Source organism: Scheffersomyces stipitis, chromosome 1 (genome assembly GCF_000209165.1).
Source record: "Scheffersomyces stipitis CBS 6054 chromosome 1, whole genome shotgun sequence".
Taxonomy (NCBI): Eukaryota; Fungi; Ascomycota; class Pichiomycetes; order Serinales; family Debaryomycetaceae; genus Scheffersomyces; species Scheffersomyces stipitis.
Window position 1 is genome coordinate 87,868 of NC_009068.1, and position 21,283 is coordinate 109,150.

The window sequence follows — 21,283 nt, forward strand, 5'->3', positions numbered from 1 at the left end:
AAACCGCAGAGCTATCATGAACAGGACTAGTTGCAGATGAAGGCTTGGTCTTCTTGGCCTTACCCTTGGCAGCGAGAGCCAATCTCTCCTGAAGGGTTAATCTCTTTTTGGGCTTGGGAGGTGAAGTAGTTGGAGTTATAGAAGAAGACTCGCTCTTAATTTCATTAGCTCCTCTATTTTCGTCAGCTATTGCTGAGTCTTCATTTTCTTCTTTTGCTTCAGATTCATCTTTCTTGAATTTATCAACTTCTTGAGTTTTTGATTCTTCTGAAGTTTCATTAGACTCCGCAACGTATCTAGCATCTACGGTACTTCCACCTTCTTTACTATCCTCAGTTTCATTACTGTCCACTACAATCCCGTTTCCAGGCGAGTCTTCCACTTCTCCATTAGAATTCTGCTCACAATTGGTTTCAGGATTGCCAACTTCTGGATCAGGTGCTGCCTCATCAATCTCACTATCGTTAGATTGACCTGGCTGTTCAATTGGGTTTTCTACAATTTCACCATTTTTGTCAGGATTTGATGCTTGAGAGGTCTCTGTTTCTCGAAAACTGTTCCTCCTCGGTGTCTGCTTGCTCTTGGCGGCCTTTCCTTTGCTCTTCTTGGTCATGTGCCGTCAGAATCTTAACTTGGTTGCTTCTCCTTGTCGAAAGTAGTGGATCAACTCAACCATTTTTGTATTTTGTATATTGACTGAATCGACTATCTGTAGGAATTTGAATATGAGCGCGCACACCAGAACAGAAGATGGAAATATACTCAGGATCTTAAGTGAAATGGTAGCGCTGCTTCTTTTATCCCAAAAGGCTGGTAGGTGAATGTTTTTCGGTTTTATCATTGTTGGAGAACAAAGACCGAAGAATAGAAGTTCCAACTGTATATGAGATTATTTGAATTGGCGGTTGTGGATTTTTGTGGCTGGACGCTGGTTGAGCTGCAACGTACGGCTTGCATGAACCAACCACTTCTTCTCTTGCGTCTTCTTGTAAATGTACAAAAGAGTCTGCGAAATACCCCCATAAGCTGATTCTCTTTGAACGGATACATTAATTGACTGGTAAATAAGAAAATATATATTCAGAGTCTGGTTGCCCTCTTGCTGTTATTTTTATAGTAAGAGCATCACAGTAAGCAGAGGTAAGCTCCAAATTATTTGTGTATGTGTACAAAATGCAGCTGAGTGCTTAAGCGAAAATCGTTTTCGACTGCAACTTTAAATAGCCTAGAGCTATTTTTTTAGCTAATTTGTATTAATAGATAGTCAACTTAGATTAAAAAGAGTAGCTACAATGGGATCTAAACTTTTCTTAAACTGTGGGGGATGACGTGCATTAAAAGATCAGAACTTTTGGTTTTATCAAGAAACGTCAAAAAATGCCTTAAAAGCGAAAGAATGTTGCTCGTCAGCAGAAGGTCCATGTAAGGAGCAAACACTGCGAGAGTTGCGGTAGCACGACGGGCAAAATTTTGATAAAGAATGTATCTATTCGTATCTATCATAAAAGTCAAATAAATAAGTAAGGATAGGATCATGGTCAATCCTTTTTCCAGCCTTACAATGTACACCTAGAACAAGCAATCGCAGCCGCTGTTCATCTCTTCAACGGTGGGCTTGTGCCAGTGGAAGATTCCAGTGCAGACTTCATTTGAGGGTCAGAATGCTGGCCGGGGTCATGCTGAACTTGGTGTTGCTGGAGGATGCTGGAGGTTTGCGTAGATTGTGCTGTCTGTTGATATGACTGTTGCAGAGTCAGGCCTTGCATTTGTGTGTATGGATACGATGTTTGTTGCGGCCAGCCCATTGGCGGTCGCTGCTGTGAAATTGGAGGAGGAATATGTTGCGGATAGCCCTGCTGGTAGTACATATACGTAGGTGCTGGTATCGATCCTGGCGGTGCTACGGTATTGGCATGTACCTCCATTTGTTGCTGTGGAGCTGCTACTTGCTGGTTGCTTCTAACCTGAGGATTGTAGCCGTACCAGTAGTTACCCTGTGTGTAATCTGACGGAGAGTGTTGCTGAAGGTGTGACGGATAGTTACTTGCGTCGTAGGGCCCCTGTTGGGTATTGTTGCTGGTTCCATCTTCCGACAATTGGTTGTGTTGAAAATCCGCCTTAGACTTTCTATGACCGTGCTTTTTGGTCACGATATGGGTGTTCAAATGGTTGAGCGACCCATAACTTTTGACGCATCCAGGATACGAACAGTTGTACTTGCGGACAATCTGGTTGTATCTCCTTCTGAAACGCCTTCCTCTCTTGCTCTCGTGCAACGGATCGAGGTCCAGAGCCAGGTGCGATTGGTGATGAAGAGGATTGTACAGCAATTGATGCATTTGGTTTCCTCCACTAATCATCTGCTGAGGAACCAGATTAGTTGCAGCATGTGACGGATACATCGGCTGGTTACCTGGCTGAACCAAGTGGCCATAGCCTAATGCTACATTTTGGCCATACTGACTCTGGACCAGGGAAGCGTTGGAGCCTGTCGTCTGCTGAAGGTTGACCAAATGGGCAGCTTCAGCTACTCCCGGAGGCTGCTGGTACGCTATATTATCACCATAAGGTCCGACCAGCGTTCTCTGTTGTGTTTGTTGAGGCGAGTCTGTGAAAGAAGTCGCAGCCAACTTGTTGTCGATAGATGAAACAGACCTCAGGTGGTGATTGAAATATTGATTACGTTGGTAAGGAAGGTATTTGGGCGAAAGATCTTGTTGCTGTTGCTGTTGCTGTTGACTTGTTGACATATCTTTCGGTACTCCGGGAACGGAACCGATGGAAGGCAACTTGGGGTTGGTACCATAGGCTTGATTGGGGTTTTGAACCTGGACCTTTCCATGGATGTTTAGTATCAGGTTTATCGACAAATTCTTGTAATTCTTGGGAGAACCGTCGGCGTCAAGGCCCTCATCGGCAACCAACACCGGGTCAGTCACATCATCCTTTAACTTTTGTGCTGCTTGTCCGTCTAGCAAAGACTTGGCCGTGCCATCCTCTAACTGAGCGGAAAGGGCTTTAGGCATTCCAATATTATTTTGTTCGGAGGACATTGTGATGGATACTAATACAGATGATTTGGTAGAAATAATACAAAACGAAAGTAATACAGGTGGGGAAACAAGTACTAGAACTAAATGGGGGATAAATGGTTACTCTTGGTGTTAAGGAACGTTACAGCTGAAATACAAATAATTGGAAATGATCTTGAAATCTGATGCTGGTGAAAGCTTGTATGGTTCAGGAGAACTCACAAGTATTCTGGATCAATAGCTCTGCTTTACAGACGTACGTAAACCTCGAAAAACTTGAGCAACCTTTTCGGTAACGTTGGGATATGTTGAGGCTACGAGAAAAAGGATATGCAATGAACTGGACCTCTAAAGTCAAACGTGACGAGGAAAAAGAATACCAATATCAAGGGCACAGGTGCTGGACTCTGTAGGAAAAAAGCTCGTGTGTTGTGCTAGCTTGAATCGCTAGGTTGGTAACGTTGTAGTTAACAGGCTGTGGAAATGTACAAATGAAATTCTCAGGCCCCTTCTAACTGGATTTTGATATCAACGAAAAACTAGTCAACTGTTATTGATGGGGAAGAAAGTGAAGTTGTTGTTTTAAACAGTTTGGCACAATTATTTCAAGGAGTACACTTGAGCAATATTACTGAAACTATGGAATTTGGCTATGGAATTTACGCCCTGGTGCGATTCACTATTTTGTCCTTGGAATCTTCAAATATGCTCCGACTCCGTCTACTGTCAGAAGCCGCTGGATATCCTTCGCTGATTTCAAGCAATTGCTTTTGGAAAGTGGATAACAGGCTGCTTCGTTGTGGTTAGTAATGGCAGTGCTGTCTGTTTACCAAAACTAGTCCCGAAGACCATATATATAAAAATTTGAGTCTAATTTGATAATTATAAATAACCTAAAAAAAAATACTCAAAATCGGGTGAGAGAAGGTTTTTTTATGGTTGTATATTTTTTAGTAGAATAGGAATTGCTAAAAAATAATCTTAGAAGGACGCACCTCCATTAACAGGAAGTCACCTATTGAAATACAGATACATATACCAAGAACAGCGGGTTTGAGAATGGAACAAAAAATTAAATAGAGAAAATAAAAACGAGTCAAAAAAATCGTTTTCCTTTGTTACACCTTGGCTCTGTGTTATCTCACGTCGGCGTTCTAATCCTCTGATTCGGCGCGTAACGCTCGAAATTTCTCTCTGCTCAGTGCTCATGCCTCAACGAACACATAATGCGTGTAGATCTGTGCCAGTTGCCGTGGTCTAGGTTGTGGGCAGGTGTAAAGCACACTTTGCCCTTACGAGTGTAGTCTTTCAAAATAACCGTATCTGGCCGGTTAAACTTTGGAGAAGTGCAAACTCGATAGTTTAGCATCGAGATATTTTTACTGGACGTCGGCAAAAATAGCCCTATCGTATAAGTAACGTTTGGGCTTAACAACCGTCTATATAACTGCCAATGCGGAAATATAATAATGAAGTTACTGGCGAGTGTGGTAAAAAGAGGTGGGGAACAAGTGATTTTCTTGTGACAACAATACTAAGTTACATTCTCATTAGATAATTTCTTTACGTGTGATTTGTGAAGCCGAATCCAACATGACTGAAAACTACTACATCTTGTCATTGTAAGCACACACAGAATGTGTGATCATATTGTGGTACAGTGTAACCGACGAAGGTTGTGTTGGCTTGGATCAGCAGACCGTTTTTTTTTTCGAAGTCATATCTCCAGGATTCCAAGGACTTTTCGTTCATGTAGAACAATGCGAGTCAATGGATCCTACAGCAACATTCACCCACATAATAGTGAGATCGGTTTTGTTGAAGAAACAGAAAATCTGGCAAAGATTCCGCCAGGATCCACTGCGAACAAAGGTTTACATTTAAATAAAGGCTGAGGTCATCTTATTGTATGGGTCTATTTCCTTGTTCCTGTATTTCCGTTGTTCCTGATGAAACTAGCGTGGTTAAACATGCAGTGCTTGTTTCGCCAACGAAACAGACGAAAATGATCGCACGATGTGGGAACGACTCCTATTAGTGGTAATATCCACTGCGGTTTTCACTTTAAGCTCAGCCAGTGGAAACTGGCGAGGTGGCTCGGTTTGGCTCGCTGGCCGGCAGCATGGCCGAGATAAAAAATACTGGCTGTCTCAGTCTTTACGTGAACTGTCTCCCTTCACCTCCAATATGTTTGACTGTGACAGCAATGACACAGGGAAAGAAGGGCTTCAACTCAGGCTCGACATACATTGTCTAGTCATACACATGCTGAAATTGGCTACAGATACTAGCGCAAAAATAAGGCGTTGACATGAAGCACAATTCCAAGGGTTGATAACTAGATTTTGCCACAGGCACCGCGAGCTGACTGTGCTGGCCACCTGCTACCTCGACATTGTCATCCACTTCGTCTGCTGTGTTGGCATTTGTTCATGAGCATAGTTAATGCGAGGTAATGCCGAACGACAATGCATCCTATTCTGTGCATGTGCAACAACTGACAAAAGATCTGTCAACTCAGAAAGTTGGTCCTCCATACAGCCGCTATTGTTACTTTATCATGGCGCTGTAGTTCTTACATTCCACTTGCCATTATAGAGTTTAGCTTTGGTGATGACGAAGAATCCGGACTAATTTGAAGGATGCACGACACACATCAAGGTTTAGCCAACAAACACGAACACCTTTGGTGTCAAAAAAATACCAAAGCTGTACAGAAAGCGTTGGTGATCGTAGCCGAACTTTGATGACCATCGTTTGTTTAAGGTTTCACAGACAAAAATTCACCGTGCAAAAAAGAAAAGCCATATCGGCCAGAGGGCCTCACGGTTTAATACATCAAACAGCACCCTGTCCAGCCCTCATTATAAACAGTCTATTTTTTAGAGAGCATTTGGCAAGTTTAGCACGAGATTTTCACTCATAAGCAAAAACTTTAAACCTTAATAGAGGCAGGACGAAATTTCGGAATCGTAAACGCTAGTTCTAGGACAATCTACTGTACATCTGCATACTCTTCGTTATTTTTCTGCAATTGTCGCTATAGTAAGATCATGAGTGCTGTCATCGGCAGATGAGGTGCGTGCGACTAGCAGAATTTCACAGGGTGACCTTGCATGTTGCACTAAGTACCTGTCTAAACAGGATTGATTTTACTTGGATTATTTCCTGCGAACTATTGGGCAGCCAAACCGTTTATGCTCGAAATACCTCGTGTGTTGACCCCTCAGGCATATTTCCAAGGTGGGTTTCGCCAGTGATGCTACATTGAATGATTGGGTGGCAGAAGTCCGAGGTTCTGGAGCACTGGCACAAGTTACGAAAGAATGATTTCTGGTAACTGGAAAATAGGCTAAAAGTCTAAACACATTTACTAAGTTAAGAACGGCTAAGTGCATTCATGTGAAGTTTCGACCTGCAGACACAGCATGCGAAAAGTTTATATCCAACGGTTTTTTTAGCACTACTTGACTTTTGCCCTCTGGCTTGATGAATATTTTCTAGGTAAATGAAATGAATTTCACTTTAAGCTTCTTTGCATGCGGAATACTGTGTTAAAACTCGACACAAATAGCCAACTCTTTAGTACATGCTCAAAATAAATCAAAATTTTTAAATTGGCCTATATTTTGTTGATCTAACTGCAATCAATGGGGGAGCAACCCTTTTTTCGTAATTGGACTCCTCAGGCTCATGCGGGACATGCCTGGGTGCAAGTAGAAACCGAAAGGTAGGTGTTCTCTTTCTTTCGTTCTATACAACTGCATGAACCGTTCTGTGCGTAGTGGGGAACGGAAGTGTGAAACTTGAAAAAAATTTGGAAACACTCCCAACCAATCACAATACCCATAGACACCTCGTAACGACAACTCAAATGAGAAGTAGGGAATTTCATAAACACTGATCATCCTGCGCGAATCTTAGCGGAATTATGGTATTTGTTAAAAAATTACATAAAATTTTTGGAGACATGCTAAAATTTAGTTAGTTTTCTAATGTTTTTGTGCGCTTTTTCCCCTTTTTTAAATGTGGGCGATATGCACATGCAGGACCAAACGCACCTTCGAAACTTTAAATCCACTACTGAAATAATCCTGTACTCAATTTCACACCTCTGATTCATAGCTAACCCCCCTCTTAGTAAGAGTTGACCACCGGTCCAAAAGACCTGACCTGGAACTTGGGCTTAAGCAATTTGCTCGGAAATTTCACACCCCAGCATAAGCTGTGGCCGCCTAGGAACGATCTTCGTACTTTTGGTCTAAAAATTAGCATTTTTATATGTCAGTATGTAAAGGCGGGAGCCAGCGAAACGCTACATTTTTGTTTCTAACTAGGTATGTTATCCAATTTGAATCGAAATGAAAAATCCATTCTCATTGAACGAGATGGCAGGGATCAATTGACAACGGTCTAACAAGCCACCATGCTTCGCCATGCAATAACCTTCGCTCCCCTGTAAAGAGTAAAAGTCAAGATAGACCATGCTACAGGAAAAGATGCCAACGTTTCAACCTCACTGTACAAAATCGCATTGAAATTAGACGTGGCATCCTGATGAATTTATCGCCATGTCTACTGCAGGTGGTCAACCGACTAACACACTGGAACCCTGCTTTAAAAAGGTAATCTTGGATGTGTTTGCCCTGAATAAGTGCCATAAGCGAAATGGGGATGGAGCAAATCCTGTTTGAACAGGTGGACAATAAAATCAACTGGCGCCACCCGCCTCACTGGGATTGGCGCTTCTCCAAAGATACTAAAACCCTATTTGCCATGACCAACTTTAGTCAGTACGCTAATAGTTGCACCATATAGGGCTATTGGCTACTTCCTGTTTCAATTAGGGGAAGCAGTGGACCTGTCCGCCTAAACCTTCGTTCTTCAACTTAGAAACTGCCTCAATGGGATCAGTTAGCAGATAATTAGTTAGAATCCCTAAGGTTTAGCTATCGAACCTTCCCCCTTCGAAGAAAAACACATTCCCACTTGCTGAAACTAGTAATCCTTAGTTCGATAACCCGCTAATACTTACGCCTTTCAAATGTAGACCGTACTAAAACCAGTTAGCCAGAGCTTTGTTCTGTTCAGATCGTTACGTACCTACGACGGTGTTGATATTATTTACTATAACTAGACTTAGTTAGTAAGAGGCTACATGTAGTTGCGAAATCAATGTTTTTTTTTCAGCTGTAGTATTATGTTGAACGTCTCCTCCTTCTCGTCGGTTCTCCGTAGTTGGATAACTTAAGGTTGTGTAGCTGCATAATTACACCAGATACATATACAATACAGAGCTATTGTTTCGTACATGCTAGCTGCCTAACTTTTCAAAGACAAACCCAATGTAGAAACCTACCGCCTCTTTCTCTTCGCCCTCCGCACCATATTTCCCGTCAGATCGTTTCATTCCCTCTATAAGGTGCTTACTGAGTTTCGAGAAATACTTTGGAATTTCTTGATTAAAGATATCAATGAAATTCTTCTTGAGCTTCAATTCCATGCCAACATCTTCGCACATGGCACGTAGCGTCTCAAATGGGACCACGTATTCTGGAACGTCGTCGATGGCATCTTTCAAACTATAGTTGTATTTGTTGCCGAATGGAGGTCTGAATACGCCATCTTCAGGCGGTTCCTTATCAAATGTCACTGAATAGAGACTATTGCCAAATTTCTTCTTACCCCTGTCGTCAGGTAAATAGTTCTTAGTTACTATCTTTTTTCTGATAAAGTCGGACGACGGAATCGTGCCGATAAACTTACCTCCCGGTCTCAATGATCTGGACACATTGGTCAAGATGGTACGAACTTTGTCTTCTGTTTCAAAGGCATAATGCAATGAGAACTGAATAGAGACGGTATCCACAGGGAATGTTTTGTCGATGATCCCAGGAAAGTTTGGCTCCAACAACTCTGGTATAGTCTTGGAGAAACAATCTCCGGTTGCAAAGCAAGCCTCGAAATCGTACCTCAATTCATCTTTTCTGGGTTTCTGTCCGTACGCCGACCTGAATCTTACCTTCTTTTGTGAGTATCTCTGGAAAGCTTCTTTGACCGAAACATCGGAAATATCTATACCAATGTACTGGTCGATTTCCAAAAACTGGCACTTATTCAAGTCACCTCCTTTTCCACAACATAAGTCTAAGAAGGTGAAGGGACGGTCAACACCTTGTTCTCTCTTAGAATAGTTACCCAAGAGCATGTATTTAATGGCATTGTTGAAGTTTCTCATCTTGATGATAGGAGAGTTCTTTCTGACTTGCCTTTTGGAGTGTACAGCTCTCTGGTTGTAGTGTGTTCTAACAATACTGTTTATGTCCCTCTCTTCTTTATTGGAGATATGACTCTGGAACGTGTAGTACTCTCTCGATTGCAAAGTTCTATGATCGTATGACTGGTTGGAAACATCCAAATTTGAATATGGAATGGCTGCTCCACCATCATCATCTTTTTCCTGTTCTATTCTTGAATTTCCGTATTCTCTAGGATCTGGCTCTTCTCTCTCAAACTCTTCGCGGCTTCTTTTGACACGAGTAGAAGGCTCTGCTGCTCTCGATATGTATTTGGAATATTTGTTATCTGTAGATTCTGATTCTGGGCGGCTTACACGAGAAGGACCAGAACTTGTGGAAACAGCTGGTCTGGATCCATACTTGTCGTATTTATCTACAGGAGTATCTTTTTTTACCCAAGCTGGAGCCTCTTTGACCTCTGAATAAGCTGAGCTTACAATGGGCACGTCGTTGGTGATTTCTCTTCTCGAAAACGCAGATGATTCTCTTGTAATCTTGGAATCTGAGCTGGAGCCTGATGTAGAAGCAGCTGAGTTCTGCGTTCCGGCGGCTGCAGCCTTCTCCTTGATGCTCTGGAGCAATTGGATCTCAGCGTCTGTGTTGGACGACATGAGACTAAGATTTTGGGGAGACCTTTGATTGACTTTACGCTATTACTATAGTCTCAAAAGTGAGTAACATCTACAGATTTCGAGATGATCTTTCGGACTCATTTGTAGAAGGCGGACTGCATATCAATTTAAAGTACCTATTAGTGAGTTTTAGTGTTTTAGTGCTCTGATTACCCTTTCGCCAGACAGATCCTAAAGTCAAAATGATTGCAAAGTCTGAGTGAGAGTATATCAGACATACTAATGATAGTGTGAATCGTAGAATACTCTAGTGGAAGGATTGTTAATTTCGAAAAAATATAGTAAATAAATTAAATTCTAAGTCTAATCTGTGTCTACTGGGCAGCGAACTTATGGGCTATTCAACTAGGAAGTCTATATTTTTGCAGTAGGGATGACCACTGTGGATACATCCTTCACAATCTGCTGGAGAAATTCATCTTCTCTGGGGATAAAGTGGCCCCCGTTATGTTCATAGAGCTTGGTGCTTCTTCTATCGTACAAATGTGCTAAATACTTTGTCCTGATAGGAGGGACCACAAAATCGTTACGGCCAAAGATAAAGAACAACTTGGTATTGAAGTTGTCTTTCGGAGGCGTGAAGTACCTTTCCTGAGCAGGTAGTAATCTAACACTCAGCTGGAACTCTTCGAGCGACTCTGGGTGATAGCTATGATCGTTGTGGGCCATTTCTTCGTCGTCGATCCTTCCTGTCATTGCAAACCCCGCAGCAAGAATAGACACCTTGAAATGGGGGTGTGAAGGTAGGAGTTCGTGAATAGTATTGGTTATTGTTGTGGCCATGACACAACCTTGGGAAAAGCCAAGAATCCCGTCGTAGGGGCCATGTACTCGAATATGGTCTATGATATACTGCACAGCTTCTTCAAAGCCATAATAAAGATGGGGATCTTTGACTAGAAACCAACATTTATTAGCATCTTTTGCTAGGGTCTTTTTCCACATAACATCAGCCTCCTCCTTGTCAAGCAGGTTATAGTATGGGAGGGCTTGTAATGATTCTATTATCCTTGGAGGGTCAAGATACTCGAGTTCGATTTTTTTTTCAGCGAATAGTTCCTTTAGTCTAGTAGTTTTCTCTGCAAAAACTCTTACACTCTGGAGGAATCCAGGAAGGCATAGGATTCTCCCATTTGAAGTAGAATTGCTCATTGAAACCAGCCCAAATGAGGAAGAATAGGGTAATAACTATCCAAAGTCTGCAAATGTCAATCTACTAGTGCAAGTTATGTTGAGACAAAAATCCGCATATGATATTCTTGCACTATTGAAAGACGCTCCCGACATCCTCTTTGCGGATGTACCGAGGATGACGAAGGCACTCTCCTTATTTTTTATTACATTGAACGTACTAATCCATGTAAACAGCTATTACCTAGAGATAAAGGCCACTATCAACCATGTAGCATGGGCCAACTAAGAGAAAACCCAGAAGGACGAAAACCTCGGAAATAAAAACAGAAACCTAATTAAAGGTACAAAGCCTAAGGAAAGGCGAAGTAGAAATTGAAAGTCTAGATATTGAAAAGTACCTCAAAATAATCTCGTAATTCTCCGTAGTCTGGACGGGGATATCTGCGTATGTGATATGGTATAACAAATGCTGATTGTAATTAACTAAATATTGATCGTCAGTAACAATACAATTTTATTTATCCTAAATTTCTGTAGACCTTTAGGTTTCGTAGATCTTATTAATTATCATTCATGTATTCTGATATATTCATAAAATATAAATTATCGTATTTTCAGCAATTCAATATTCCATAATATAGTGGGGCTCTAATTAGCACGAACAGACTTCATCTCTTCTCTTACCTTTTAGTACCAACTAGAATGGATTGAGTCTGTTGGAAAGTTGCGCCTGAGATTTGAAATCCGGGGAAGCGCAGTGAAAAACCAAGCCAAGACAAAAACACGCGATGAGATTCGATTTTTCACAGATTTCGAGAATAACCAATGACATCAATCAAGACTACTTTCGAAGCGCTCAAGGAAGAAGTGGACGAGTCGTAAGTTTCAAGACTAGAATTCTTTGCAATTGCTTCATTTTGCAATTCTGACAGTACTAACGTTTCGTAGAAATCTGAGAAGGGATGAGGTCAATACTTTTGAACAGAATATTTTGACGCATCTTGGCCCAATGAAGTCTGACCTTGATGTCTCGCTATTCTACGGGCCACATGAAACAGATAAAATGTCCTTGATGGGACCAATTGCAATTTCCAATTTTTGCGCTGAAGTTAGCGAGAAGTACGAAAGCCTCAAAGAACTCAACGCTAATCCCATTCTGAAGGAAAGAATACTCCATAAGTATGTGGAAGAAGTCTACTATTTGCTTATGATGTACAATTATATCATTCTGCTTCTGGAAGGAATCAGAACGACTGAGAAAAACGGTGATCATTTGTCTATGACGATTCGATCTGTTGGGCACAAGTTTAACGAAGCTGCTACAGAACTGGGATTGATATTGACACCATCAGCAATCTCTGAGGCTTTGAAAATAAAGGTGGAATACACAGATTACTTGATGGCACTATTACGTCTTGCAGAAGAAATCGTAGAGTATACAAGCAGCACTATCGTGAGGTATCTTTCCATAGGATATAAGGATGTTGGTTTCGCCTTGCCGGTAATTAACCAACGACTTATTTCTCATGTCCAACAGGGGTTCCAGACTTTGGATCTTAAGAACGATTCACTCAGAAGAAAGTACGATGGTTTGAAATACAGCGTGAAGAAGTTGAATGAAATTGTTTACGATCTCTCGTTGAGAGGATTATTGCATTATGAAATCAACCTAATATAAATTAGATTTCAATATAATAAATATACACTTTTAATATACACGTTAGATTCTATTTCTCTTTTGCATCAATATCGACAATGTCATCTGATTTCGGGGTATTGTCTGTATCAGACTCGTCTAGAATCTCATAAACAATTGAATTGTCTGTCTTCCGTTTTTTTGGAGGAGGTCCGAAATCTATTTCGGGATCCTCGTAGACAGATGTATCAGATGCAGAGATTCCATTAACGGCAGGATCTGAAATGGGTTCTGAGGTTCCATTCACAGCGTTAGGTTCAGATGGTTCGTTCACAGCGTTAGGTTCAGGCGGTTCGTTCACAGTGTTAGGTTCGGACGGTTCATTCACAGTGTTAGGTTCGGACGGTTCATTCACAGTGTTAGGTTCGGACGGTTCATTCACAGTGTTAGGTTCAGAAGGTTCAAAAATTCCGTTTTCAGTTTGTGGTGTAGGTTCTGGAGTTTTCACTACCTCCAGTGTCTCAGATATTACTGTGATTGTGTCCCCAGCTGTTACTGTCTCTGCTTCGGTGGCAGGTCTTGCGGCTTCTTCTGCTTCACGAATCTTTTTTTTCTCGATTGATTCCGCAACGTAGTCATTATAAATTTCTGGTCTTTCCTTCAATATAGCTTCCACTTCTCGCCTGTGGTTTTTGAGAAGGTCGGTAGTGAATGGAAAGATATCTCTTTTAGCCAATTTTTTTGACTTACCACCAGGCGAGTCGGTGCTAATAGTAGCTGCCGGTGGCTCCAAAGTAGGGAAATGATGCAAGTAGATTCTAATAAAAATACCCACTATTGTATCATCAATTAAAGAAGTAGGACCAAAGCCATTGTTGAACTTCTTCATGTCATTAATTGCATGAAGGTAGCAAAGGTGTATTTCCAACTCTTTGGGAACTCCTTTCCCTTCCATTGCATCAAGAAAAGACTTGGAATTAAACATAAACGTTTGGTAGGAAAGCGCCTGAAGGAAGTTGTCAGAAAATGTGAAACTATTGTCGATATCAAGCAGCGCTCTAATAATTTTGCAAATTGATGAACAAAGGCTCTCCCACGATGTGTACAATTTGACCATAGTTGAATTAGACCTACGCAATTTTGGCAACATCAGGATCAAACTAATTAAGTCCAATTTCTTCGTCAATAATACAATGAAAAAACTAGCGTACTGGAAAGTGTAGTAGAAATGTTTTCCTGGGCGCTCTTGCTCTGGTTTCCATATCAGTACTAGGGTCTTGCTTGTAGCTTTCAAGGATACGAATGAAGACATCTCTTCAAGTGCCTCTGCAACATCGTCAAACTCATAGAACAAAATAGTAGCAAGTCTGTAACGAGGTTTATGCTGCCAATTTTTTTTATCGTAGTTGTCAACTTTCTTTAGAGAAGCAATTATTAATCTGTAGAAATCTAACTTCTCTGTTGCAATCTCATCTTCCAGTAATGATATCACAGGGTCGTCTCTCAAGTATTGTAATCCTTCTTTAATACTAAGCTGATCATTCTTCACATATTTATACACTAAGGAGCAGATAGTATAATGAGGCTCAATAATATGGTCAGTAGATTTCGATTGTTCATGTGCAATCTTGCAAGCAATGTGGAGAGTATCCAAGACAAGTTGAGGTTCTCTCTTCAATTTCCGCTGAATTTTGGAAAGATAGTAAAAATTAGTCCAATCTGTGGGCTTTGATTTGACTGCAACATGCATAGACTGTTGCATTATCTTGAGGCACAAATTCAAAGAGACTGTGCTTTTTTGATCAACATTTACAAATGAAGCACCAGAGGGTTTTCTGATGAATTTGGGGATTCCTTGAACCTTAAATGCATGCATACTCATGGGTTCCATACAAGCACTGTACATTTCCTTTGCAAAAGACGACATGAGACCCTCTATAATAGGCTTAATTAAGTGTCTCTCTTCCTCTGTTTTTGAATGCACAGTTCCATTGATAGCCATCAAATAGCAGATCAATGATTTCCTTTGGATGTTGGCCGTGCCTACTTTACGGTCTGCGACAGTGAGTTTGTCGGAAGTCCAGATCAAATCGTCTTCAACCAAAAATCCAAAAGCTTGGCCCAACAAGTACCAGCTTTCCGTTCTGTTCGTACAGAAGATTAAATCATTTCTTAACAACATAATGACATTTTCCAACTCCACAGCTCTACTTTGCATATTCTTTTTTCTAACCTTATACGACGAAAATATCAATAATCCTTGAAGATAGTACAAGCCCTCTTTAATTAACTTACTGTCCAAATTAGGCTCTTCAAAATCAGTCGTAATTAAACCATGAAATGCATCACGCAAGAACCTTGGAGTAATTCTTGTGGTTTCCAAAAAATAATCAAGGCAAGCATCATTTCGGCTAAGAACTTCACTAGCTTCAAAATTCGGTTCGCCTACCACCAAATATATCTCGTCAATGAGAGTTTTCGTCTCGTGCTTTGGTATATTCACTAATGGATTCTTCTTGAAACATAATGGAAGAACAAAATTAGCTAGTTCTCGTGTTGCGTTTAAATCCAATTCGTCCTTGTCTTTGGTTCCGTGGTCTTTAGGAGAGAAGTTGCCAATATTGATACTGTAATGGTAGCGGCAGGAAATTAATTGTGCAAAGTCCTTATCTGATGCACACCCAAGCTGGCCAAGAGTCTGATGAATAAATCTGAGGAATACACCTTCGGAACTATCGCAAAGGTTGCGGACTCCCAACTGGTCATGAGAAAGAGAAATCAAGTCAGCCAATTCTTGGTTAATCTGGGATATTCCTTCATTTGGTTTGGGTGTAAGAATTGCCTTATAATAGATTAGAATTAGGGTTATAGTAGCAATTAAAATGTCTTTCAAACGCTGGAATGATGTCATCGACTTTCGCTGAATTGAGATTTTCAAGGAAGAAATTACACAGGCTTCTTCATGGACACTAAAAATATAAAGCATTTCGAACATTCTGAGCAATCTCGCCAATGTATCTTCGATTTGCTTGCCTTCCGTGACTGGCAAATTCCATTTCAATGATTCCAAAGTCTGCAAATAAATGCTTAGCTTTTCCCCATAGAATCCAATAATTCTTATTAGTGTACTCAAACGTTGCATGTCATCAAGATCATTATAATCCCTGCCGGTAAGGTATGATTCTATGAATTCCAAATTTTTTTCGAATCCAAATTGTAATAACTCCTTTTTGTCATTAAATGAATAATACAGGAATAGTATAGTCCAAAGGTTTAACTTCATATCCACAGGCGAGGTGTTCAAGAATTCTTTTATGGGCTCCAATGCTTCCAGATCAACAATGTCATTCTTGACTGGAACAGAATTTCTATGTTGTCTTCCTCTTCTTTTCTCTGTTATTAGAATACCCTGGAAAAGATCAATTGCCTCAGTATTGTTCTTATCTGAATCCGAATACAAAATTCTAGAAAAAATCGAAATGACTGAGGTTGTAGTCAATTGAGCTCTGATACTTCCAGTATTCAATGGAATAAGGTTCTCATGGTTAGGGTAGTATATGGATATTTTGATTTTCATTTTCTCGATGTATCTCAACAACCTTTCTAAACTTTCTACTATAAACGAAGTTTCTGCGATAGTAGAATTTTTGCATTTTTCTCTTTGAAATAAACTCCATCTGAATCTACACTCCAAGTGTAAGTGTAATTTCTTTTGGTAACCGGACTTGCTTTCTCTAAGGAACAAGTCGTTGATATATTCTCCCCATTTCTCTAATTTGTCGTTGATTTTGATTAATTCCATGCTTAGGTTATTAGGTCCTGTTTTGGCTGCCTTCAGTGTTTGCTTCTTAACCAAACTTGATATGGCATCTGCTATCTGTGATCTTAGCGTGAGCATAACATCTACCAAAATCTCGTGAATTGAAATTGCAAGTGAAAGATTCTCGTAGTAATTGATCTCCTGGTTTGCAATCTTTAGGGTACTTAGTATTATGGATTCAAATTGTATGACCCATTCTTTCACTCGAGAAATAAGTTTTGGAGACCATGTAGAATCCAAAATTAAGCTGTAGTATTCTGAATTTGATGCTTCCTGTATTACACCCAAGAGTCTTCTGAGTATGAAGAGTTTCACGTCCCCGTAGCTGTTATTTCCCTCGTTAATGTTCGTTAAAAGATCTTTGATCCTTTCTTTGACTTCTATTTCTTCTATTCTTGGAAGTTCAGATTTAGATAATTTGAATTTGGATTTCTTGCCAAAATCATTAAGAACCTCTACTAGCCTTACTTTCTCGTCATCCGAGGTGTTCTGAGGTCCAGAGGATTCATCGTTGTAGAATAGAGCCCTTGTATAGGATTTGGTATCCCAATCACTGATTACTTCCACAAAATCGTTTACATACTGCGGTATTCTCTTTCTGGACGATTCGTTAGCATCCGCAACGTAAACTTTTACGATATCAGACAATACAAACTTTCGTTTGTCCTTGCTGAGTTTCTGAAGGTAGTGATTTAAATTCTCAAAGAATTTTATAGTTTCGATGAAGTGCAGATGCACGATTTCCAACTCGGGAATTTCTACTGCTGAATCAGACTTAGCAAGTCTCTTGGAGGATCTATGAATAGCAACATTTTTAAGGGAGTCGTCATCTTGTTTGGGTTTGTCGTTGCCATTTTCCTTCTTTTCTGATTCAGGAGCAGTAGAATCATCCTGTTTAGATGTATTCTCGTCTATGTTCTCCATAGCGTCGTCGAACACATCTGATTCATCTTCGGAGTCATTTAATATTGGAGGCAAAGAGAATGTCAACCTCTCAATTGGGTTCTCGGTAAGAAGATATGGCTCTACATATCTCAATTTTGTTCGATTTACTTCTTCTATCTTGTGTTCATCCTGGATCAGCTTTAGTTCTCCGTTAATTTTTTCGATTATTGAGAGCCAGCTCAATGTTCCCTCCTTAGCTGAAAGCTTGAGTTGCACTTCTCTTAGCAATTTTGACGATCTAATTTGATTCTGGTAATCGGTTTTTATGGGTTCGAGGAATTTTAACTTTTCGTTGATTGCTGCCTTGATATCGCTGCTTTTGGAATCCTGCTGCTGTGATAGATCGAACTCGTGTAACGATGACTTTAAGTAGTTATACTTCTGGTCGATTCCACTATCTATTGGGATGATTCCCCAAATATCGTCGCTTTCTTCTTTGGCGCTCATGGAATACTCCACGGTGAAACGGGCGAGTCTGTTGGCATCTATGTAGACAAAGATCTCGTACAAAGTTTCGAGCAACTTCTCGTCGCCTTCCTGGTAGATCAAGGCTATACATAAGTCATCTAGCATAGTGTAGAAGATCTGTTTGAATCTTTCCTTTTCTTTAGAAGGTTCTATGTCTGTTAATTTCTTGTCTTCACTGAGGATCAACAGATGGATTACGGCAGTGTCTTCTTGTAAGATGTCATAGTAGAGAAATCCTCGGTTGCGAAAGATCAAGTAGCGCAAGGATTTGACATTTGGTGATAAGAAGGTCAATTCGTCAACTACGGTGTTTGCACCCCCATTCTGGATCCCGCGCACAAAGTCTTCTTCCTCAGTATAATGGTACTGGATCACATCCAACTTGAACAAGTCTTCATAGATCTTGTAGGCATCGAGAAACCTGCGATTCTTCTGGTGACCAAGTGCCTCTTGGAACATTTTGAAAGCCTGTTCAACCTGGAGTTCACGTGTATGTTCCTCCTCGAGGTCCTTCTTGGACACAGTGGGGTCCTCTGTCAAGTTTAAAGGAGCAAAGGAAGACTAATGGTGTTAGTAGTCAGATAGAAAGTTGAAAAATGAAAAACCCAATCATCCATTAATGTCTCTGAGATTTTTCATATGAGTTGTAACGGTATTCGTTACAGGGATAGAACTTACCATGGCCAGATTGCTGGTGTATACACAGCGTTTGCGCTAGGAATTGGGTTTTTTGTGAAGAGAAAGTGTTAACAGTGCAGTTATTGTGATTTCTTAGTGACAGCCTGAAGATTCGCTATCCTCACTCTGCTAAACGAGACAATCGCGCAGAAATATTCTGTAGGAAATTATGGGGAGAAGTTGCGAAAGAGTGAAATTCAAGTATAAGTGAACAAAATATCGTAGAAGCAAGGAAAAGACGAAATTGGGATGAATTATAAAATGACGATTATAAAGAAGAACAGAATGCCCTAAATTGATATATTGTATGGGCCCACGAATGTCTTCATACAGCTACAAAGGTGAGAACAGCGAGAAGAATAGCGAGGCGAAATAGTATGTGGGCAAAGAATAAGAATGTAACGTAAAAGAACAGGATTATATGAGGAAATTATAAGAGCTGCTTACATGAAGATAAACAATTGGTGTACTTGATCTGTTCTATACATACATACTATAATTTCAAAGAGAATTGTTAAAATACTAGAGGACGAAAAGTTAATTGGCTCTAGAGTGTCCCGCAACAATTAGCGAGACGGGAAACAACTTCACCTTCAGATTTACCTGCCTCAACAGAAATCGGTAACAAGATCCTACTTGATCTAAGACAATTTCAATAACGACTGTAGTATATAACGCTTCTACCACATCTCAGTCTACATTTCAATTTGAATAAATAGTTATTAGGTATTAGTGTATGCTATGTATCTGTAAATGTCTAATGTACAATGTATAATAATGCAAGCAGTGGCCAACGCCAACAGCGAGACTATGCAAGTTCTTCCTTGGTGGAAATAACGTCCTGTTCGACGACAACATCATCAGAAGGGTCGCTTTCTGACGGACATTCCTTTGACTCTTCTTGCAACTTGGCGGCAGCCTTTTCTTCCTTGATGATCCTCTTGCCCATTCTGAAGTACCAGATGGCATGGCTAGTTGCAATTCCGATTTCCATCGCCAACACGATGGCATACAACACCATGGACATGATGTCGAAAGTGCCTACGATGATACTCAACATCGACAAGAGTGCCCCCATGGAGTCCATGAACAAAAACACAAAGTTGATGCCTACAACACGACCTTGACGTTTGGCCAATTCAAAGTATGGAGGCACTAAACCAACGGCCAAAAGTATTGAAGCGATAATACCGATTATCAACAATGGCCAGTGAGTTCCGTGACGATACACAGGGCGCAACCACAAGATGAAACCCACTTCCAAAGCTATGCCAATTATGACAAAACCTACGATGTAGATCCACATTCTCCTTCTAGGCAAATTGTATGGAGGGTAGTACAACGTCTGCGCCCAGGAAACAGTACAGAACAATGTGAAAAGTTGCGGCTGGATTCGTAAAGGAATCGAACCGTCAGATGCAAAGAAGTAAATAGCAAATGGTATCCCACTGGCAGCCCAGAGGAACATCATGAGTGGAGGAAGACCTTCACAATTCTTGACTTTGTAGTTTCGGATAATCTGGGGTATCAACTGGATACACCAGAAAATGGTTCCAGCTGTCCCCAACACATTTTCTGCCACGGCGTTACCCATTGTGTCTTTAGGTATACGTGTAATAAGTAAGGGTAAATTCTACGGTCGACAGTAAGTTGATCTAGCAGTTCTTGAAAAAAAGATTCTGGATATCAGCCTTATTATATAGAGGTGCTATAAATTTTAGGCGTTTTACACACTCCCCAAACTTTATGCGGGAGGCTAAATTTTTTTCTGAAAATTGCGAAAAGCGCAATCCCTACGCAAAACGCTCTTTTTCCTTTCGTTTTAGGAAACTATATCCCCAAGCCCATCCCACTCCCATACTAAATTCTCCTCAAAATACCCTAAAGGCGTGCTGTAAAGAAAACTTTTTCTTTCACATACCACAGTCCACCGTTGGTTGCAACCGTCTGCTTAGGAGAGGCACGCTCTGGGGTGCCTTTTTGCTTTTGAATTTCTTTTTATTGTATGTCTTTGCAGTTGAAGAATTTTGACTTTTTGACGTTTGCTAGAAAAATTACCATCAATTTTCACAATTACAATTAGTCTTGTTATTCCCTATAATGCTAACGAACACTATATCTCACCTACTCTTCATCGCTATACTCGAATCCGAACTCCTGCTCTAGCTTCTTTTCTTGTTCTATTAGTCTCGATTTCTCCTGTGAACTCATCTCGTCTTCTTGTCTTTGTAATTCATCTGCAGTTGCCTCTTGATTTTGCAGACTTTGCTGTGGATCTGGAACGTCACTGTAAAAATTCTGCCTTTCCACCGTTGCATTAGTCGCCTCAACATCCTTTCCGACGTCCGGCACGTTGGAATAGGCGCATGTTCGAAGTTCTGGCTGTGGTTCCCGTTCTTCGGTATAGCCTACACTTTCCCGATCCAGAATATGAGAATTGCGCGCTTCTTCGAGAACTACTGGGGTTGCATTTGCATTTTCAACTGAGGGACCTAATTGCTCCATTTCGACGTGTTTTCCCGTCTTTACGACAGGAGTCATTGCTTGAGGGGAACTTGTTTGGGAATCATTGTTTTCTTGTGTATCTTCGCAGTCAGGGTCGTAAATGAGCTCACCATCGTTTCCTAAACGGAACAATT

General features: G+C 40.7%; 6 protein-coding genes across 6 annotated transcripts; 1 reads left to right on the forward strand and 5 right to left on the reverse strand. All coding sequences in view use genetic code 12, as the record gives it.

Moving 5' to 3' along the window:
* Positions 1-1,317: 1,317 nt before the first annotated feature.
* On the reverse strand, positions 1,318-3,798 carry EFG1 (Nuclear receptor coregulator SMRT/SMRTER, contains Myb-like domains). Its single transcript, XM_001387635.1, has one exon. It carries the CDS (start codon positions 3,051-3,053, stop codon positions 1,596-1,598), a length of 1,458 nt encoding a protein of 485 aa, XP_001387672.2. The 5' UTR covers positions 3,054-3,798; the 3' UTR covers positions 1,318-1,595.
* A 4,335-nt stretch (positions 3,799-8,133) lies between these two features.
* Positions 8,134-9,942, reverse strand: ABD1 (mRNA cap methyltransferase; the record flags this gene model as incomplete). Its single annotated transcript, XM_001387636.1, has 1 exon — positions 8,134-9,942. The coding sequence occupies one exon, from the start codon at positions 9,940-9,942 to the stop codon at positions 8,347-8,349; it is 1,596 nt and encodes a 531-aa protein (XP_001387673.1).
* A 375-nt stretch (positions 9,943-10,317) lies between these two features.
* On the reverse strand, positions 10,318-11,115 carry FSH1 (dihydrofolate reductase; the record flags this gene model as incomplete). Its single annotated transcript, XM_001387637.1, has 1 exon — positions 10,318-11,115. The coding sequence occupies one exon, from the start codon at positions 11,113-11,115 to the stop codon at positions 10,318-10,320; it is 798 nt and encodes a 265-aa protein (XP_001387674.2).
* Positions 11,116-12,376: 1,261 nt separating this feature from the next.
* PICST_38498 (predicted protein) lies at positions 12,377-12,775 on the forward strand (the record flags this gene model as incomplete). Its single annotated transcript, XM_001387219.1, has 1 exon — positions 12,377-12,775. One exon carries the CDS (start codon positions 12,377-12,379, stop codon positions 12,773-12,775), a length of 399 nt encoding a protein of 132 aa, XP_001387256.2.
* A 568-nt stretch (positions 12,776-13,343) lies between these two features.
* On the reverse strand, positions 13,344-18,071 carry HIR3 (regulator of histone transcription; the record flags this gene model as incomplete). The annotated part of the gene is made up of 1 exon (XM_001387638.1): positions 13,344-18,071. A coding segment is annotated over one exon (4,728 nt), but the record flags the coding sequence as incomplete, so codon positions are not given.
* Positions 18,072-19,452: 1,381 nt separating this feature from the next.
* Positions 19,453-20,238, reverse strand: PICST_34004 (predicted protein; the record flags this gene model as incomplete). Its single annotated transcript, XM_001387639.1, has 1 exon — positions 19,453-20,238. The coding sequence occupies one exon, from the start codon at positions 20,236-20,238 to the stop codon at positions 19,453-19,455; it is 786 nt and encodes a 261-aa protein (XP_001387676.1).
* Positions 20,239-21,283: the final 1,045 nt, after the last annotated feature.